Raw genomic sequence first — 21,294 nt, forward strand, 5'->3', positions numbered from 1 at the left:
CAATGATAGCATTTTCTCTCCTCTGTTAAGTGATCAGACAGAAAAAAAAGGGTCATCATAAGGAGCTGCAAGATATTACCTCTGGACGTGCTCAGTAAGTTTTTTTCTCAACTGCTCTGCTTGGATTGCAAACAGCCACGGCTCTAAAGAGTTGGTAGACCTTGTGACACCATCAAAAAACCTTCGTGCTTTGCTAGCAGTGTGAGACTTCCCTTGGACCTGGATGTACGACCTCCAGAGGGACTGGTTGCTAGGATATCGCCTCAGCGCCTCCGTTAGGGCCTCTCGCAAAGGATTCAAAGGATAAACACTAATTTTCATGTGGAACCTGAGTAAATTTGTGTGCAGCAGTGTGACAGCTTCAAGAGCACTGGGAAGATTTTGAACGCCAGAATTCGCTCCGGTATTTTCACATTCCTCTGGAGCAGGAACTTGAAGCTTTTCCAAAGCCTGTGCATATATCAATACCGCAGCATCGATCCCAACAGTCAAGTACTGGAACACTGCGTAACAACCAACCAAGTTCACCAGCTGGTTAGACTCACCGACCTGATCCCGATCAGAAACTGGTGCTTTACTTAAATAATCTTGCACTGCATGCTCATACGTCTTACGAGCTTTCAAGACATTAACAGATAACACTTGTCCATTATAGGGCACATATGGTCCACTTTCAGTCAATTTAGTCAATATATGAACAGCACGTGACGTGACAGCTCCTTCCAGGCTTTTCAGTAGTTCCACTTCCAGCTGAGCATAAAGCAGACTGAGGCTGCACAGCTTGGGACTCTTCAATCCTCCCGTCTCTGCTGTGCTAAGAGCTGTATCAAATACCTTCCTAGCATCATCGATGTTACCAAGCAGCCACTCTAGGTAGGCATACAGTTTCCAGAGAGAAAGGTCATTTCGGTTGTCAGGTGCTTTAAGGAGATTCTTGGCCAATTTTTTACTTTTCCTCCCTTGTGCTTTCAGCTTCTTCTTGTTTTTTGTTTGGAGACACTGAACTACCTGCAAGGAAGAATAAACAGAACACATTTTGAGAGAGGTGAGAAAAAAGAAAAGAAAGAAAAAAAGCCAAACCTCACAGCCTTTGTTTTCATATTGTTCCATATTTCACCACTGGCCAGGGCTGTTGCTACTGAGTACTGTAAGTTGTCAGAGCTGCCCGTTGTCAGCCTCCTCCAACATACCCAAAATTGCACAGGCTTATCATCCTCATGCCTGGCACTGCCATTAAATAGTATCAAATTCCACTTGTTCAAAAGGCCAACTGATCCAAAAAAGGAGTTGCTAACCTGTAATGATTGAGAAGAACTAAATAAAAATTCCTATCTGGCTAGATGCAGCTTATGACCAGCACAATTAAACCTCCAAGTAGCTTTCACAGCAGCAATCTGCTGGGGAGAAAAATCTGGAGATTTCACGGGAGACCTTCTGGTTAGGTGGTGCTTGGGCAAAAGGCAGGGAACTTTTCCATAAGGAAACACAACACTAAACTTTCTGAAGTGCTAAGACAAACTTCAGTCTTGTGGGCATCTATTAGAACAGTTTCACTTAAATCCATATTCAAGTGATAAGGTGTTATTTCCTTCAATAACACTGCAAAAGTAACTTGTAAAGGAAGTAGGGGGTTTCTTGATAAGGTGCTCCTATCATGGTATGGGGGATTATGCGCTTTGTAGAATATATTGATGAAAGTTCTTGGCACATTCACTTTGCCTTGTAAAAAAATGACTTGTATCCATTCCTGTCTAGCATACGAAGTATCATACAGCAGTAGACAACATGTTAACATTTAACTAAGACTGCAAGAAATACTTTACTACATGAAAATATGCTTCTGCATAAAATGTACTGAAGAACAGGGTTTGCCCTGGGGGCAAAAGAAAAAAGGGTAAAAAGCAATCTTAATTGACACTTATTGCTTAGAATATTCAGTCCTGTAAGACATAATTTTCCTGAGAAGTTATTCTAGTTATACATAAACACACAAGAAAGTCACACATCACAAAAGCAGTTATATGCAGATTTCTCGTTACCTTAGATATTTCATACTGTAACCAACAAATGGACAGGTGAGATTTTTCCTTTCCTGAAAATAGCAGATATAGAGCATGAAAAACGTTCTGTATGAACTCCTCTCCATCTTTATAGTGGCCTATATGCTGTCTGCCTCTTAGCATCGTGTCCATATGACCAATACTGTTGAATCCAGACAGTGGCACATCAACAGAAGTCAGCGGCTTTTCATCGGAAAGTACATTGTCAAAGATGTTATTTTCATCCATGGCAATATAGAGGTTGGGAGGAAAGAGTTTATTTATACATGGCACTCCCAGGAATTGCAAAAATGAGTACAACAGTTGATGTTGAAGGTCTGGATTAGAAAGCTGGATCATAGATGGTCCAAGATCATCAAATAATACCTTTAAAACAAAAAAACAAATCAAAACTCAATTTATGCGATCAAGTAAAATCAACAAACCTGTAACTTATGTAAGTAAAGAAACTTTTGAAACCAATAAAGATTTATAATTACTGTTAAATGGTAAGGGAATTTGATTCAAACTAAAACCAGACAAGTTAAACAAGCAATGCATTTTTCCAGTCAGATGGTAAATTTGCTCTCAAGGGATTTCTTTGCTCTAGATTATCAGAGACCTGTACAGAAAACTTACACAATGGAAGTCTAAAAAAGTATTATTGATTTTTCAAATAAAAATGTGTTAGAAGGCCCGATCAATGCCTGACTTGACCTATCTCCCAAGAAAAAACAAAGTCCAAATATCTGACTTGAAGCTAAATTCAGGCAACAAAACCTTTGTTTATTTAATGCAGGTATCATCATAAATACACTCTGTGATACTTCCATATACAGATGAGAGAAACCACAGAACAGCAAGGATAGGCTATTCACCTACAGCCCTTTCCAAAGTTTACCATGAGGTTCCTATGGATTTCAGTAGTCTCAGCACAAAACCTCAGGTGAATTTTGGATTCCAAACAAATGAAAAAAAGAATTACTCCTCTGAAAATATCTGTTGGCAATGAATCCAAACATAAAGCTAATTTTATCATCTCCCCTTGTTTTATTATATTAGAGTGACCTGTCTTTCTGGATCTTCACAGTCTTCTTCAGTTTGCTTTTTGGTTTTGTCTGGCCTCCAGGGTAACCAATGTCTTGCTTCACGAGAATATTCAATATCCAGCCAAATGTGCCACTTGGGGAGAGTTTTATCCTTTATTTCTTCATCTTCATCTATCTCTTCTTCATCATCATCATCTAAAACAGATCAAAACACCCACACAATTATTAAAGAAAAATTAATCTACCACATCCAAAGACCAGACTTGACATATAATTTAACTATTTTTAAAATGTCTGTTTTTATTAACATTGCATCTGTTTCCAAGACAAAGCTGAAAATTTCCACATCACAGTTTTGGGTTTTGCCACCATCTCTGTACGTGCAGGCTTCCAAACTGTTTGAACCAGTGAATCAGTGTCAGCACCCGAACTTTATCACAGAGGAAAAAATAAAACCTCAGCAGGCTGTGGGGCACTTAACAAGAACAGTTTACAAGCCACAGCCAAGGGCCAGTAGCTACCTTTTTATGCAGTTTAGTTTCTTCACTTCATATCTGGGCATGCTATCTCAAATGTACTCTATGAACATTCATGTGCATAAAACATTTTACTTACAATGTTTTTCTCAAAAAGTATTATCATGATGCTTAAACATTGCAAACTAAGATTGCCAATGTTGCTTTAGAACACCTGGTATTTTTCAAAATTTTAAGCAACACGCAACAGAAACAACCAACGTAGTTAAACCCATGCAGAAAGAAGTGTTTAATCTCATCCTACTTTTCTGATAATCCTTTTTGATACTTAGATGTTATTAGCATATTCTTCCTGTGACAGCTATATATTAATTCCTTGCTGTAACTGATAAACGCTTCTAAGTTAACATTAAGGGAAAGCTTGTAGAGACTTCCTTGTGGCTCAGAAAAAAAAAAAAAAGAAATCCTCAAAATTTATGGTTACCTGCACTATTTTTTTGGTAATTAATCATGCTATTTTTACACCATCTCCAAATTCTTGTTCCTGATTTTTGCCATTAACTATGTGAAACATTCCCAATTCACAACACATAAATTTCAGGTAAAATAAACTGCTGACAGCAACGTTTTTACTCACTGTGCATTTTTTTTTTTTTTTTTTGCTGGGGATTTATGGCCACTCCTTTAGCCAACTCCTCTATGAAAAATGACAGCATTTCCACAATCTAACCAATGATTCAGCTGTAATCTTTAATTAGGTCTGTGAGACTGTCAGTTTTTTTTTCAAACTTCTGAGCTAGATACCAAGGGAGAAAAGCACTGATATCACAGAATCACAGAATCATTTAGGTTGGAAGAGACCTCCAGAATCACCTAGTCCAACCTATCACCTAACACTAACAAGTCCTCCACTAAACTATAGCACTAAGCTCTACATCTAAATATCTTTTAATATCATACATGCTGGACCTGCCCAAGACCAACAACTCTCCTCTATAATGAGTCTTCTCAGTTTGTGAGCAAAATGGCCACAGTCGTTCGTAGTGGAAATGCTGACCTCAGTTTGGGGGCAGGTAAATTCCATCTCAACCCAGGGACACGGGAAGCACAGGGTCATTTCTCACTTCCTTTATTAAAAGCAGAGCCAAACTTGCTTCATTAGAGTTGCTGCTTCAGCAGGAGCAGCAAAACAGGGCCAGCTCATCTTTGGTCAGACCTTGTTTCAACCCCCTGCTTCCCTTCAAGATGCATCTGTTTGATAAATAGTTCTTGACATTAGGAGAAGCATTGTAGAAGAGAGGACAGGGTGGCACTAAGCAGCAAAGAGGTGTTTTCTGCATCCCTTGCTGAGACAACTGCCTTCAGGTTTGCATGTTCTCTATCCAAGAAGCACTCCAGCCAGATGAAGAAGCAATTCCTTCATTCTGTGTCAAAAATGAGAGAAGGGGAAAGTTTTCCTCTTACTGCTACTATATTATTTGCTATAAGAAACTGAACTCTTTCAGATATATGCTCCTAGAAACAGAATTATTAAGTTTGGAAACTTTTAGGCAACTATCATCTAAAATACTACAATCCCACCTGCTGTATCAACATACAGAACGGGTCTTAAGGAAGGTAGTTTCCTTCCACGTGAATAAATGGGCATGGGTCTCAACCAAGTACTTGCACTTGTAGCCTTTCCAGAGCAGAGTGGAGGATGTGCCATCCTCTCCCTCAATTCTAATCCCTAGGAAAGACGACAATATTCCATAAACAACACGGTACATAGAACACTCAAACACATGCTTTTCCCTGTCAAGTGTGATATAGTTTACCTTGATCTTGGTAAATATTTTGGAAAACTTGTATGCAAAAAACATGAGAAGAAACAGCTTCTATCATTCGAAACAAACTGGTTAGAAGAAAGAATACATGGACACAGAACTACACATATTGACATGGGCATACCAGGCTTGTCAACAGCAATCCAGCCACCCTTTTCTTCTTGGTGCATCCATGCCCTCCAGCCTCTTGCTCCTTTTTCTCCAATTCGTGGTTCTCCACTATCCCAAAAGGGTTCAAAGAACTCCACCTGTTGTTTTTGGGCAGGGGAAACCAAAACAAAACATATTTACAATAATTTTTGCTGTTGTACAGACACTGATTGGATCAATACTGGTTTTCCAGACCCCTACAATCGCTTATTGGGGAGCAGCTTCTGTATCTAAAGATTTTGTTAGATGCTACTTAAGAAGCTGCAGCAGCACCTGAGTACCTTGTTATGCCTGTGGCATAGCACAACAGTCATCAGCTCTTCTACTTAATATAAGGATTGTTTTTAAAACAAACAAAAATTAAAATTGTATTAAGCTTTTACAGAATGTGGAAGACTCTTGTGCCAAATATCCTATACAGCTTCTTCAAGGGTAAGGATATGAAGTCCCCAAGATGTGGCTTTCAGAACCCAAATCTCCCTTCCTCACCACCTTTTTTGGGACCATGAAGAATGTGGTTAATGGAACGATGATTCAGACAATCATACTCCCATGATCAAATCAAAATGCTACACTTGGACATAAACATGAGTGGACTGAGGACAAGAGGAAAAGATCAGTAAGGCCTTTTATTTCTCAGATTTCAGGTGATCAACAATCTCAGGGCACCTTCCAGTGAATCAGAAGTTCAGGGTTGTAGTTCTGAGTTTGTCACTGCTTGTATGCAATCTATCATCTTTAGACTCATCAATTCCTCCCCTGTATTGTGTATACTTAACTCAAATAACCATCTCTCTCCTACTTTATGCTTCTGCTGTGTACCAAACCTTGACTTGGACATCGAGATGTGACTCTCATACAAATATTAACAATAAAATTTACTCTAAGAAAAATCAGCTTCACTGTATGAGAAAATGCAGGGTTTACAGCAACTGCAAAATCTAATTTTACTCCTTATGGATTTATTCTTTGCACAAAGTGAGAAAGTAAACTGTGAAAACAGTATGGAAACAACTAATTCAAGACTGAGTCATGATTCTGTAAGAGGGCAGAATTAAAGATGTTCCACCAGCTGTAAATCTGGCATTTTACTATTTTCAAGAACTGCACTTTCCAACTAGACTTTGTCCTTTTAATTTAGGTTCCTTTCCATCCTGTCTTCTTAATAGATTTAAACACTACAGGTAATCTTACACTTCTAATCATTTGCGAAGACTGTAACATAGGTTTTTTTGTTTGGTTGGGTTTTTTGTGCAACTATGCACAGTCTTCCATCCTGCATGATAATTAAAGTCTAAACTTTTGGCATTTTAAGAGGACACTGGTATTATTTATACTATAAGATTGCTCCATTGGTGGGCAACAGCATCTAGAGGGCAAAAAATAATGTCTTAGTAGTGGATGCTGGAGAAGGTGGGGATAATAAAAGGATTTTTAACATTGGGGAAAACTTATAACTTTGGGGAAAAGAAGCAGGAAAGCACTAACTACGCAGACTTTGGTCAGCCAGCTGAATTTTCTCTGCCATTTTAGTAAGAAAGAAGACAAGAAATGACTGGTCATTGCACTTCCATTATATACAGAAGCAGCAGCAATTTGGCATGTAGTTCCAAAGGACCCACAGCTATTTTTCCAACACAGGCACCACCTTGAAGAGCCACAAAGTCAGTTGCAATTCAAAATATTTTCCTTTTGTCCTTAAAATTCATCAGTATTTTTCTGCTGCAGCATTCTCTGTAATGCACAAGGACATAAACCCATTTAAATGGAAATTGCTACCTGTCCCTTTGTTGGCAGATCTTTTACACTGTCAGGTTTAAAGAAGGTGAAGTCAATCAGAGCCTGAAATAAAGACACCGCTTTCTCAGAATGGCCAGCCTGTCTCAGGAAGTGGCATTGCTGAATAAATATAGCTGTAAAGGAAAGGAAAGAACATTTTATTATTTCAAAGAAATTTTGTTGTTAAGTATTTTAATAAAGCCCACAAATACACAAAAGACATACATGAAGTGCTGTGGAGCATAATTGTTCTGGAGCAGTGTCAAAATCCAAAACATAGGAGTAACTGACATAACAGCACGTCATAACTGTTGTAGTCTGCAGTTAACTTCAAGTCCTCCCACTTTAAATGTGCCTAACAGATGCCATTTTATTTTTCTTTATGAAAGTGAAGTCTGGTCTTTTGGCCAAAGCATTACTGCCTGAGATTAGAGAATCATCCTGTCCCTTGCTCTTCAACAAATTATTTCTGTAATCATCGTCATACCCCTACTACACACTGAGCCTCAAATCCCAGCTTACACAGGAAAGAATAACCGCAGATTTTCTATTCATATGTTTGCAATGACAATTTTAGGACAAAAGAAAAGAGCTAGAGAAATAACATTGTTAAAAAAACATTCCCCTACTAGACAATTCAAGGACATTTCAGAGCTATTCTGTTACTCCAAATTACATTAAAGTCTTAACAGAACAGCAGCTGCTTTAAATTATAATCTTAATTTTTGCAACAAATAAGACTTAGATAACTCATTGATAGTTTTGAAAACAGTTACTCAAATGCTGCTTTGTTTTGGTTTTGAAGGTTTTTAAACAAAGTATGCATGTGTCTAGATATACACGTGCAACTACATAGGTTTATATAAATTGATCATGACGATTTTATCTCTTAATATTGAGTGGCAAACACTTTACTCCTCATATTCAGATTTACATCAGATATATGCACACAAAAATTTGAATTCAGCTAAAATATACAAACTAAGCGTTTCATTAATCTTCCTGCAAGGTCATTCTTTCTGACAACAAAGACTTAAATACCTTCAGAAATCTCATTAAACAACAAGAAGTGTGCTAAGTGTCTAACAGAATCTTCCAAAGTATTTTAATCAGTTTAGGCACTTATTCCATCAATTTTGGTATCCAATTGCCACTGAAAAAAATTGTTGCTTCCCAGGTCATCAGATTCCAACTAATGAACATTGATTAAAATGTTCTGAATAAAGAGAATATCTCATCAGGACTTGCTGTCAAACTGGAGCCAAAAATAATTAATAGCATAAGACTTTCTGCATGACAAAAAAGAAAACTATTTGAAGAAATGCAAAGATCAGTGTTTTCTTTGTGATAAAAGCTGAAAACAACATGCATACATATTTTATTTGGTCCCTGATGCTAGGACACTTCTGGAGCTGAACCTAGAAGGTATGGACATTTCTCCCCAACCGGTATGTATAATTTGAAAAACAGGACTGCCCTTCCACAGCAGGACTTGAGGATGCTTATTTTCACTTGCTTTACATTAACAGATCCTAGTAAATTTAAAATATTACAAAATAAAAATATTTGAAGACTGATCTATAGTTTTAAATACATTTTTACCTTTCTTAAACTTCATATTTAAAACATATATTGATACTATTTTGAAGCAGATAGTATCATGCACATAACTGAACACTAGATGGCACAGTCCTCCACTACTTAAACTTAGCTCTTACACTTTATCATTATCAAAGGTTGATAATAGAAGCCCACAAACATCTACAGTGCTACCCCTAATTTGTGAAACTCTCAGTATATTAATGTTAATTTATGTTAACAAAAAAAATTGTAATTTTTCTTAGTTCAAACTTACCTCAAGAATTACAAATATAGTTGAACAAAAAAAAAAAAAAAAAACTTTCAGGACAAGAAGACCCCCCTGGAAGTTTCTCCACTCCTATTATTTGAATTCCAAAGTATGTGTATGGGTGGGGTGGGGTGTGTGTGGGGGAACATATGATAGGAAAAAAAAAAAAAGTTCTTGACAGTGCTTGTAAACAATTCATTATAGTGCTAATACAGGACAAGAAGAAATTAAGAGTGAACAGAAACACAAGAAAAGTTGAGTTGTTTTTTCAGCCTATATATATGGGTAGACTTGCCAACAAGCATGTTTTCTGAAAAATGTCTACCTACGTAACGTATTAAACTAGTTAAAGGGACCCTACTGAAAAACAATTTTTCACAAAATTAAGTATGTTCTGTGCACCAAAAAAAAAAGAAAAGAAAAGAAACCTTCCTGTTTGGAAAAAAAAAATACAGAGGCCAAATAAAACATTTGTCCTGAAAAACATCCATTGTGGTTGATGTACAAAGTGACTGAAGCATTAGAAGTCAAAGACAGTAATTAGAAGATTAGAAGATACCAGGCAGTACAACAGCCACCTGCCAGCAGGGGACTTTTCCTTTACGGAACATTTTCCAGTGCTTGATCCAAAATGAATCAGAAGACCACCATAAAAGATCTGAACAATTTAAATTATTTTGTAACGTAGTATTGGCATCATAATCTTAAAGTCGAGACTGCACGCTGCTTAACAGATAGCATTATTGCTCCAACTGCACTTTCAAGATTTGGACAAAAATAGAAATTTCTTGGACTATGCCACAGATGAAGCATGAGCTAAAGCGTAATAGTCTCTTCTAGCTTTAAAATGTATTTTAAAAGAAAAATAATCCAGATTCATACTGACACTAATATTTTCCTCCTCAGCATATCCATAGATTAATGATCACAATGACCCTTTGAGGTAGAGAAGCATAATTGAAACGGGATATGGCTTTCATTTGGCTCCAAATAAATTTAAAGCCTGTGCCAGAACTGAGCACAAACCTGTTTCTTGCCTGGATCCTGTCCAGCATCCTAACCATCTGACTAACTTTCCTTCCAGGCATAATTATATAATAAATTTTAACTTGCAGATAAATGCATACAATAATTGCAAATGGCATGATTGTATAGTTTTACAGTTTAGAATTCTGAATCCATTAATCGGGACTCTCAGGAAAATTTCACATTACCCTTTTCTTTTCTGGATAAAAGTAATTAAAAATAAAACTTCTGAACAAGAGATAATTTTTTTCACAACCAAACTTTTTTTTTTTTTGATTTTTTTAAACACTGTTCAAAGATAAAAGCACCTCTCTTGGCTGCTGGCTGCAATTCTTAAGCCTTGCCATTTGTACTGTAAACCACTCAGGACATTACACTTGGATGTTATATCACAAACTCATCTGAGGAAGGGAAGCATCTGCCGTATCCATATTTGGTTGGAATGTCTGCTTCAATTCTCAGCTAAGAAAACAAGATGCCAGCATTCTGAAGAGAATAAAATTTTCCTATAATAGATAGGAAAGTCTGTTCTTACAGAGAATGCAGTCGACTCCTACGAAGACCTTTCTGACCATACCACAAAAGAGAGAAAGAATCTTTCTTACCTAGCATAGCTTCTTCTGTGCCTGGCAGTGGAGGATGTGACACCATGCTGCCATCCTGTACGGCTGCCAGAGTAGTCAAACATTTTCCATAGAGCCCATTGATTTTTGAAACAGAAAAGGTACTGAACTGACTTTGACAGAACAGAAGATATTTCTTCCACAGTTCTGGGTTATTGGGATGTATGAAGATTAGCTTCTGCCATTCTTTGATCAAAGCTGGTGGTTCCCAGAACTCTGCGCAAACCTTCAACCTGGCGAGTTTCAGGTCAACATTGCTTGGATTGCTTTCAATTGCCCTCTCTAAAATAGCTAGTTTCTTTTCTAAGATTAACTTCAGTGATTTTCTTCTTACTTCCTGCTCTCCCATACTTGCATAGGGGCTAGGTCCTCTCATTAATTCATCCTTTAAACAAAACAAAGATCATAACAACATTAGGAACAATCATCATGAGAAGAACGCTGACATTTGTGAAAAGGAATTAACAGCTCATTCTTTCCAGTAAAAGATATATAGTCCTAAACAAAGAAAACTGAAATATAATGTTTATTTATTACTTAATAACGAGCAATCAAGTCTGTCAAAAAACATACCTGAAAAGAAACAAATTCCATCCAAGCATTAATATCTCTTGGGTTTTCTCTTACTTTCTTGTTATATTCTTCCACTTTTGTCATTAGAATGGGGTTAACATTTATCCCAGACTCCTGAAATGGCTGCTGTGTATTTACAGGCTCATGTTCTGCACCTTTGTATCCTTTTCCTTGCAGCCACACTGTAGTTGATGGATCATAAATCCCAAGAGGGTTTACCTCTGTTGTGTCAGAAGGATCACTGCTTTCCGTTTGGAAAACTGGTATAAAAGCAGCTGAGTCAGATGGAGAACTTTTATTGCAAACAGGAATCCCATCTGTGTTCAATGTCTTCACATTGTTCTTTGAGAAGTAGCGCTCAGGTCGCCTCTGCAATTGCTTCTTTTGGGATGCAGGACTGTCCCAAGTTATACATTGTTTCTTTGCATCTATGCCAAGACAGGACTCTCCTTTCCTTTTATATCTTAAAAGGAAAAATACAATTAAACATGTTCTAAAACACATGTAAGCAAGGATAACTCCTTTTTGAAAGAAAGTATGAAACTATGAAACAAGTACTTTAATTCAAATTGACCCAAATAGCATATGCAGAGAGCTTCAAAAGTTTAAGAACTTGGGAACTCTCTCTTTATTTAAGTCTTTAATTTATTTATTTTTGCAGTGCCATCAGAACTTCTATCATTTTAAGCTTTCTCTAAGTTCAACAATGGCCGTCCTACTTCCAGAAGAAAAATTATTTTTTCCTCCTATCACTTTAAACCATGTAGACATACCTGGACAAAGATCAGACAACATTATTTAACGGTATTTAGATTAGATTATTTTAAAGTGAATAATTAGACAACAGCAGTTCATCTGGCAATTTTTCTTTTGCATCCCTAAGCCTTTCTCCATCTTATATGCCAACAAGAGAGGGGAAAAAAACAGGTTCATAAAGGCCACAATAATCCTACGGACTAACAAAAAAAATGCCATTTTAAAATATTACTAAGACTGTCATTTCAGTGGCAGATGCAGTGATGTGCAATGCTGAAATAACATTTTTCATCTCAAACAATAGCTGACAACCCAAAGTTGGCAGAAAAGTGGAGTGGATTGTAACCAGGCAATTTTACTGCACAGGTATACATACTACAAAAATAAAACCCATAAATCCCTCTTCCTCCACAAATAGTTACATCATACACAGTAAGCACTTTTCCTTGAAAACATGAAGAAAAAAGTATACATGCATAATACATAAGCCCAGCGTGAGCTCCCTTGGATGGACTTCTCTGTTAATGCAGGGAAAAGCTCTGAAGGGTTAGCATAATACCAGTAACCCACTAAGGATGTTGAATATGCATTTTCACCTACAGCCATTTGAAAAGTAGCAATGCATCAAACAGATACCCTTTGGTATAATGTCTGTGCGATCTAACACAGAATCCATTTGCTAAGAAAGTATTTGCACTTTTTGCAAAGACCTCAAACTACTCAAGTAAGTAAATTTCTTGACATTTCTAATATGAGAAACATAGTACCTTCATTTCCCTTTTAGACACAGAAAAAGAGCAATAAAGAGATCAAAATGTCCAATGACACAGAGATCATCTAGAACAGAACCTGGGATTTCTGAACTTGAATCCATGCTTTTGCATCTGCCCCTTTTGCATGATGTCACCCTCAGATGGCAGTTCTACAAGTTCACGTGCCTGCGGTCTACTGCATAAAGAATGTTTTATAAAAGTATTTTATTCCCATTATTTCATGGCATCTTTTGTCTTCAGTGATATTTCCATCCAGTACAAAGTTAAATTTTTAAATATGCTATTCAGGTATTTTCTCACCTTCTTCATAAAAATTTGAAATGTCAACCATTTCACAATCAGCCTCAATTTAATGAATCTTGAGTTAGTGATTCCATGATACCTTGCAAACCAATACAAACCAACATATTGTACCTTGCAATGTCCCCTCGATACAGGGATTTGTAGGCCCAGTTTGCAGGATCTGATTTCTTGTCTATCCTGAAGGTTTCTGCTGTGAAAGCCTGGATATCATCAAGCCAAACAAAGCGGTTGTTGGTAAGATTTGATGTTGTATCACCTAGACTGAAGAAAACAAGAAGTATATTCTAATTATTTGTGCACATATTCAGCATTTACAAAACCAGGGAACATTGTGTGCGTGTGTATATATATATATATATATATACACACACACACACACACACACGATGTATATATACATACGATGTATATATACAGCATATACAGGTGCTTATGAACCTGTGCTATCTGCTCTTGCAAAATCTGACTCGGAAAAGTAGAAAATACAGGAAAAGTCAAAGATGGCCTGGAGCACACCCCGCTGTAACAGTAATTCCTCAGTGTCACCACATCCTCACTCCTTCCCCAGGAGCAGCTGCAGAACCAGAGAGGCAAAATGGCTGCTCAAGCTGACAAACATGATGAGAAACAGGGAGACGTGACTTACACAGCCAGTTAGACTGAGCCACTTAGATTGAAAAGATCAAAAACCAAGAGACTGAGAAAAACGCATGACTATGTATGTGGTTTGCCAAAGCAGAATACTCAATGTGTTCATAGAAACTTTTACTGCTCAAGGATCATGCTAGTTACTAGACACCTACTGTTTCATGCAAAAATGACACCTCCACTAATTACACAGTACTTTAGAGCTCCTAGAATTAACAAAAAAGATCTGGTAAAACAATTTCAATTGTTCAAATACTCACCCAGATACACTATGAGTAAGAAGTATGAAGCACATGGCATATAGCAATAAATGGATGGACATTAAAGAAATACTAAATTAAGCTTTGTCTTAATATGAAGAAAAAAGGAAAATGTGAACTCTGAGGAAGAAGTTATATTACAAGACAAATACAGCTGTATTATTGCACTAATTAAGAATAATGTTTAATGCAATCACTCTCCAAGCTCTACAAGTAAAGCTAAGACCCATGACAGGAAACAAGATGCTTACAAATACACAAAATGAGCCTTTAAACACCTTTTAAAATATTTCATTACACCCATACCATGTTTTGTTCTGAAGAACAGTATTTTGCAGAGTATTTTAGTCACAGTTTTTCAGAAGTGATTAAACAGGTGTTTGTAATTCTAACCTTTTTCATTGTTTTGAACACAGGTTTGATCATCTAAAGCTTAGAAAAAAACCAACACACCAGGGGCAAGAATCTCATTCATAAAGTTGAAGAGACAAATAAAAAAAAACCAACAAATTTACATTTTGCATAGTATTAATAAGTACATACTTCGCTGCTGCTTCCTTTTCACGATTTCTGCCACTTGCTGTAGCTCTGTCCTTGACGTGCTTAGTGTCCAAGTCTGATTCGCTGCTACTGGAGTCCCCTTTGGCTTTCTTTTTTGTCTTATAGTGGTGATGCTTTTTCTTCTTCTTTCTCCTTTTCTTACTTGACTTTTTCAGATTCTCATCTGAATCACTTTCCCCTGACAGCTCTGATCTTGAAGTAGTCCTGCTTGGAAACAAGTATATATATCTATATATACTTAGATATCTGAGTAGTAGAACTGTAAAAGGATATCACTGTAAGAAAGCTCATACCCTTTTTTTTACCCTTTACCCCGCCTGTCTTTCTGGACAACAGAGTTAACGGCAACCCATACAATGAAATATATAGTAGAACTGCAGTAAATAACAACTATATTTTTCTCAGCTTCTGGAATTGCTGAAAAACAGTATTAAATTTTTAATTGTCAGAGACATTCTGATGTGGGATCTATACAAGTATCCATCTGTTATCACCACCAAATTAAAGAAAATAAGTGAGCTGATAAAATTTTATAACAACTTTGCGGAGAAAACTTAGGTCAAGGTAAAAAGATGGTCACCTTTCATGGTGACCTGAAAAGAAAAAAAAAAATCTGTACCTTTTCCTTGTTTCATTATGATTTACATAAAAAAATCAAAACAGTATTGTCAAAATCACTTCCAGATTAGAAATTCAAATCTTACTTCTTAAGGAACAATTTTTGGTGACTACTGAATTAATGCTATCATATAATAAAATGTAATAACATCATATAAATATTATATAATAAAATGTAATAACAAATACTACATGTGGCAGATAACTGACTTACTTAGAGATCACACTAAGACAGGAGCAACAAAGCTCGGTGTTCTTAATGAGTCAATAAAAGGAAATGCATTGTTTCAGAAGCAAGGCACCTCCAAAAAGAACCAGTGCCTTTATATAAAAGTATAAAGAAAAAAGAATCCATGGGAGAACCCATCAAAATGTCTTAAAACAAACAAAAATGAAAAAAACACAATCAACTATCTTAACTATGTTAATTAGTTTTTATTGAAACGAGAGTGTACCCCAGTAATAGGTAAGAAAGAATTTTTTGACATTCTTTTTCAAAAGTTAATTAAATACAGTGGGTTTATTAGATCATTCTATCTGAAGGGTAATTTGTAACAATTAGTGACAATAAAATGAAAGTAGAATATATGACTAATAAATAGAACAGTGATGGCATTTCATTTAAACAGTATATGTAAATGTAAACATAAGTATATGAAAGGATGTATTCAACTATGATTTTTATTACAAAGACATTCTGTCTCGCTGCCACCAACAATCAACATAAACACTGGAGCTTGTTTCAAATTAAACATGACTAAGTTTTCAAACTTGGCAACTGCAACTGGATTCTATTAATTATTCAGTTTTAGTTATAGTCTAGATATGTCAACTACAGCAACTGTTCTAGTGAAGGTATTAAAATCAACCAGTTCTTCAGCAAATGTGGTGCTCAGAACACATATTTGTAAAAAGAATATAATCAGCCTCTTCAGCGATCAGCACGTTCTACACTGCTGCAAAACTTGATACAGGTATTATCTCATTAATTGACATCTTCAACTGGTTTTTAAAAAGTAAAAAAAAAAAAAAAAAAAAATCCTGTACTTGACTGTGAAATGGCTGATTTAAATGGTTTTCACAGAGAAATCACAAAGATGACGCTTAATCTTTACGTTATTTCAAGGGTCACTAAGGACATTCAAAAGCTAATGAAGAATCATCATCACTCAGCTCCATTTCCCTGCCAAAATAACAATGATTTAAATGTAGCTGTGAGAAAAAGAAAATTGGAATGTAATTATATAATTTCTCATTATTTTAAGTTAAAGGACATGGAAGCATTATTCATACTTTTATATATGACTCAGCTCAGGCCTTTATAAATAGTGAACAGTGGAATGAAAAGCAGCACTAAAAGCTCCTGATTTTCGTCTCACATAACAAAAGATAAGCAGGACATAAAAAAGAGGCTAAAGAGATACTGAAGTATATTCTACCTTATTAGTGGTGATTTTTCAGGGGTAGAATTTGCAGCTTCTGTAGTGCGTTGATGCACTAACAGTGCATCTTCTGTAGAGAAGCTTGGGTTACTCAGCCAGTCCAGGTCTGCAGGTGAAGAGAAGTGTGAGATCAGTACAAATAAGCTTGCTGTGTTTTTTTAAAGTTAGGGATTAATCTAGCCAGCAGACAGTTAAATTTGCAGCAAATGTCACTAAGTCATGCGTAATAGTTGAGCACACTAGAGAGCAGTCCATGAAATTTCCATTTAGCAGAACAATAGGTTTCAACTGGGTAAAATATTTAAGAGTTGGGATTTTCTTGTGACATCAATCGAAGCTTTTAAAGAGACACTGTGTAGCAATACGTAGAAGTTCTTTCTGAAAGCAGGTAGTATGTTTCATATCCTGCTATATACTTTAAAAAAATTATCTTCCCAATATTAATTTTTAACATTTAAGGATTCTAACTTAGTAAAATTGGAAAAAAAGACAGGATAAATTACTTAAGAAACGTAGTTAATAAATGAAATGCAACTTACGCAAATTTAGAAAATTACAGAATGTACTTTACTTGCTGTATGGAAAATATTTTAAACACAATTTTATTGATAGGGATACCCATTACTGATAAGAATACTCAAGTGCTTTATACAAGGTCAAAACACGGCACTGGATTCTCAGTTCTCTAACCACTGAGATACCATTACCCTTGGATACAGCGTGAGAAAAGGCTAATTGATGCTCATGTTGATGCATTAATCAGCATTTAGCATTGAGACCGCAACCATTTCAGCTATCAGATCAGGTCAGATGTTGACAGGCTGTAGAAAGTGGACTTTCTGACCTAATTTTACTGATATTAAAACTTCTATGAAAGAATTCTAGAAATGAAATCTCTATGAAAACTGTTAAGTGTGTGAACTTTTCTAACATTAAACAGAAATTGTTACTTAGCATAAGCACAGAATTTATCAGCAGCCTTTCTGGTGCCATTCCATGGGAGATAACGAAAGGAACAAATTTTGTCTCCCTGCCTGTTCTCTATGCTCTTCACAACCATTTTTGCCTCAGCGTTCTTCCTGTCACATTCTTGTCTTTGTGCTTTTGACCATGCTGACCTCTAATCCTTAAATAGCATGAACTCATTGTCTGCCAAGCCATACATCTCTCCTCCTTCAAAAGTATTTCTTTCAGAAATATCTCTTCATACCAAAATTCTTTCTTCTGTCTCGTGTCTCTGTTGTCCACAAAAGGATTTAAAATGGAGCAGGCTGCAGAACAGTTTGCTAACCTAAGATAAACTCATCAAGTACATATAATCAAGCAAAGCTCCAGTTGTCACTTCCCAAGAGTTGGCCCCAGCCAGTGAAGAACAAGCACCCCTGGGGAGGGCTGCCCTCCCTGGGCCATGCCAAGCCTCCATCCATCTCCACGCAGAGAAGAGCCCCAGGCAGCACACTGCAGAGCACTGCCGAGCATCATGCTTTCCATCACCAAAGCACAAGACAGAGTGAAAGATAAAAATTCAGCTGTCTAATCTGTATGCATACGATTGTATCCGTGTGCCTGGCAATGGAACTGCCACACCTATGGCAAATGCTACCACACTTCGTTGCAAATCCGCACCAAAATCCTTTTTTTTTTTTCCTCCTCCAGGGAAATACTTAAAATACATTAACACAAAGTTACAATAACAATCAAGACCTTAAAACCATTATTACTTATTTAAAACATGCTAAAAACCTATTACTTAATTCAATTGAATTTAAATTAATCCACTGTGGCAGAAGCCACATCTTAAATATGTGTGTCTGATTCTAAACCTATAAATCTACCAAAAAGCATTCAACCAAAACTTTTGGTGAGCTTAAAGGGGAAAGACTTATGCTGGCTAATATCCAAGCAACATGTGACTTGCCTATCAAAATAATTATTCCCCCTGCTGGGGAATAAAGTGTTCTGCAATAATAAGTTCGCATTTCAATCCTGCAAGAGATGTATTAAGAAACAACCAAGAATCAGAATTACTTCTTAGAATAATTTTATTCAGCTTTTTTTTATGAAATCCCAGAATGTTTCTCAGGGATAATTCTGTAACCATACCATATGCGAAACACACAAGACTTACATAACTTCCTACACCTGATAACTGCATACCCAAATTGAGTTAATTCAATAAATGTCACATGCTAGGGTGCTGCCTTATGCCTGAGATTCCTGAAGTATATTTATTAAATATGATGCCGATTTAAAAATGGGTATCTTCCATATATTCAATTATTTCTGCTCATTTTGGTTTTGAAGAAGTGATGTAAAGGAACGCAGGAACAAACTGTACTACCACATCTTTCCACTGGTCATGCTCTGTCTTCCTTATACACAGACAAATTCAGAGATTAATCAGTCCCGAGCACTCCTCTTTTAGGTAAACACAACCAATTTGTGCATAAGGTTTTTTATTCGTTTACAGAAATAAAGGAGAGATTCGACGCCCTTAAAAAAAAAATCCATCTTTGTTTTGATCTGCATAGTATCACCCAGAAGCCTTTAAGCTTCTTCTTGATAAATTACTGTTTCACTTTGCAATGTGTAATAAGTCATTTACTAGCGTTATTTATTTTGGCATAAATTAATTTATTGTAAGGTAGCTCTGTATTGATTTGAATGAAGAACTATGCTTCAAAACCACTTGAAATATATTAATACCAATACTCGTGACATTTCTTAATAACACACTGGCTTAAGCTTTTCAGGAAAAAGAATTAAGCTAAGACAGGATGGTTAAATAAATTGTTTTAAGCATACAGAGTTGTTGGTGATGAAATTCAGATTTCAAGACTTATGAGATCCAGACCATTAGTCTAAGTCTAAGACATGTTTAAGATCTTGACCTAACATCTTCTAACATGCTGTACATCTCAAAATAAGCTTTTCGTCAATTTTGAGAGCATAGTATCTGGTCCTCCAAAGATTAACGCAGATAATGCATTTTACAAAATTACTTGACCATGTAAACACTTTAGATACAGAGCAGCCCAAAATAGGAAAAAAATGTCTGCATACAACAAGTATGCTAAATTTTATAACCTCGAGCATTAAGGCACTACGTTCCAAGCAATTTCCAAATGGAGATATGGATCTTTAGCAGGACTAGGAGCTTCGGTCTTAAAAACTGAAAAATAAAAACCCTCTGATACATTACTTCTTAAAATGGCATTATTGGCATTATTGATTACATTGACAAAATGAACAGAGAAGAAATTAAACAAAGAAAGTAGTAAAGCTTCCGCTGCTTTAGAAGACACAATAGAAGCAGGAGCTGATCAAACATACAAATTTCCTTGAGGCACAAAACACGCTTGGAGTCTACAAGTCAGTTTAAACAGAGCTTATACCTGATTTGGCAGAAGAGTGGAAAACAGTTATCTTTATATTTCTCTGCTTAAAAGGCTGTTCTAAGAGAGGAACCACATTTTTAAATAAAGAGGGAGTTGGCAAAATTTTCACTTTCCTCCCTTGAAGTCAATAAATTAATTTTGCAGCTTACAAAAGAATGAAGCCTGGGTTTCTGAGCTGTCCCCTAAATCCCTTACACTCTCCCCCACTGCTGCAGCTCCAGGAACTATCGGAGCTCTCCAGACCCTCCTGCTTTCCCACATCCCCTCACTATCAGCTGGGCAAGAGGCAGCCTGTGCTGTATCACTAATCTCTGAAGATGTTTATTAGTTGGCTAATGTGCATATGCTCAGTGCCAAGTAGTTCAATTCATGTTACAGCCTCTCTCTCAACAGTGCCACTTGCCTAGATTTATGTTTTCTAAGCAAGTGCAGATTTTCACAGATCCCTATTTTTGTGACTTTTCTCTCCCGTTCACAATGAATTTTATTGAAAGGGTTAAAACTCCTGAGGGGGAAGAGAGATATTGAGGAAGCAGGCTGGCAGATAGGTGCAGAGCAAGCATGTATGAGAATGATTTCCATAGGAAATTTGCATTAAATATAGCAAAATAACATTTACTATCACCATTAACTTTTATTAACAAACTTCTAAGATGTTATTTTGACTTAACTTTACCTGCAAGTATCTGTTATTCCCCTACAGATGTGAAGTCCCTCACTAAACCTGGTACAGCATGCTTATGGCAGTAAGCACAAGCAGAGTAACATTTATTTTTCATAGGTCAAATTATTGTTTTAGTGCCTCACAGGAAATCTCACCTTGAGAACTGGAGTCATAAACATTAATCCCCTGACGGTCTAAGCTTGATTCTACCTGAACAGATGAGATCAAATTGTGTTTTTAAAATACTGAAGAATCACACTGCAAGAACAAACTCCCCCTAGCACAGTCAATATGCCTCTGTGGACACACCAGTGCAATGTTCAGAATTCTCCAACTACAGTGTCTTCTGAACAATTCAATCAAACTGACCTGATACTCTGGAAAGAACTGAACAAATTTTTCCATTACGCAACATGCAAGTCCAAACCTCCTTGTAAATCTCCAGTTAATCAGTTAGGTGGATACAAATATTTCAAACTTT

At 36.4% G+C, this 21,294-nt stretch overlaps 1 protein-coding gene across 3 annotated transcripts in view; it reads right to left on the reverse strand.

Moving 5' to 3' along the window:
- Positions 1 to 21,294, reverse strand: part of NRDE2 (NRDE-2, necessary for RNA interference, domain containing) — a 30,524-nt gene that overhangs the window by 6,191 nt on the left and 3,039 nt on the right. For all 3 annotated transcript variants that reach the window (XR_007165733.2, XM_048070435.2, XM_048070436.2), the window contains exons 2-11: positions 16,749 to 16,857; positions 14,674 to 14,895; positions 13,334 to 13,483; positions 11,391 to 11,853; positions 10,800 to 11,202; positions 7,320 to 7,453; positions 5,515 to 5,638; positions 3,108 to 3,283; positions 2,040 to 2,426; positions 80 to 1,008 (exon numbers count right to left, since the gene is read on the reverse strand). Coding sequence is in view for 2 of the 3 variants with exons in the window: in XM_048070435.2 (XP_047926392.2) it covers positions 80 to 1,008; positions 2,040 to 2,426; positions 3,108 to 3,283; positions 5,515 to 5,638; positions 7,320 to 7,453; positions 10,800 to 11,202; positions 11,391 to 11,853; positions 13,334 to 13,483; positions 14,674 to 14,895; positions 16,749 to 16,857 (3,097 nt within the window). In the remaining variant the exon portion in view is untranslated. The remainder of the gene's footprint in view (positions 1 to 79; positions 1,009 to 2,039; positions 2,427 to 3,107; positions 3,284 to 5,514; positions 5,639 to 7,319; positions 7,454 to 10,799; positions 11,203 to 11,390; positions 11,854 to 13,333; positions 13,484 to 14,673; positions 14,896 to 16,748; positions 16,858 to 21,294) is intronic.

Source organism: Anser cygnoides, chromosome 5 (genome assembly GCF_040182565.1).
Source record: "Anser cygnoides isolate HZ-2024a breed goose chromosome 5, Taihu_goose_T2T_genome, whole genome shotgun sequence".
In the NCBI taxonomy this organism is placed as follows: domain Eukaryota; kingdom Metazoa; phylum Chordata; class Aves; order Anseriformes; family Anatidae; genus Anser; species Anser cygnoides.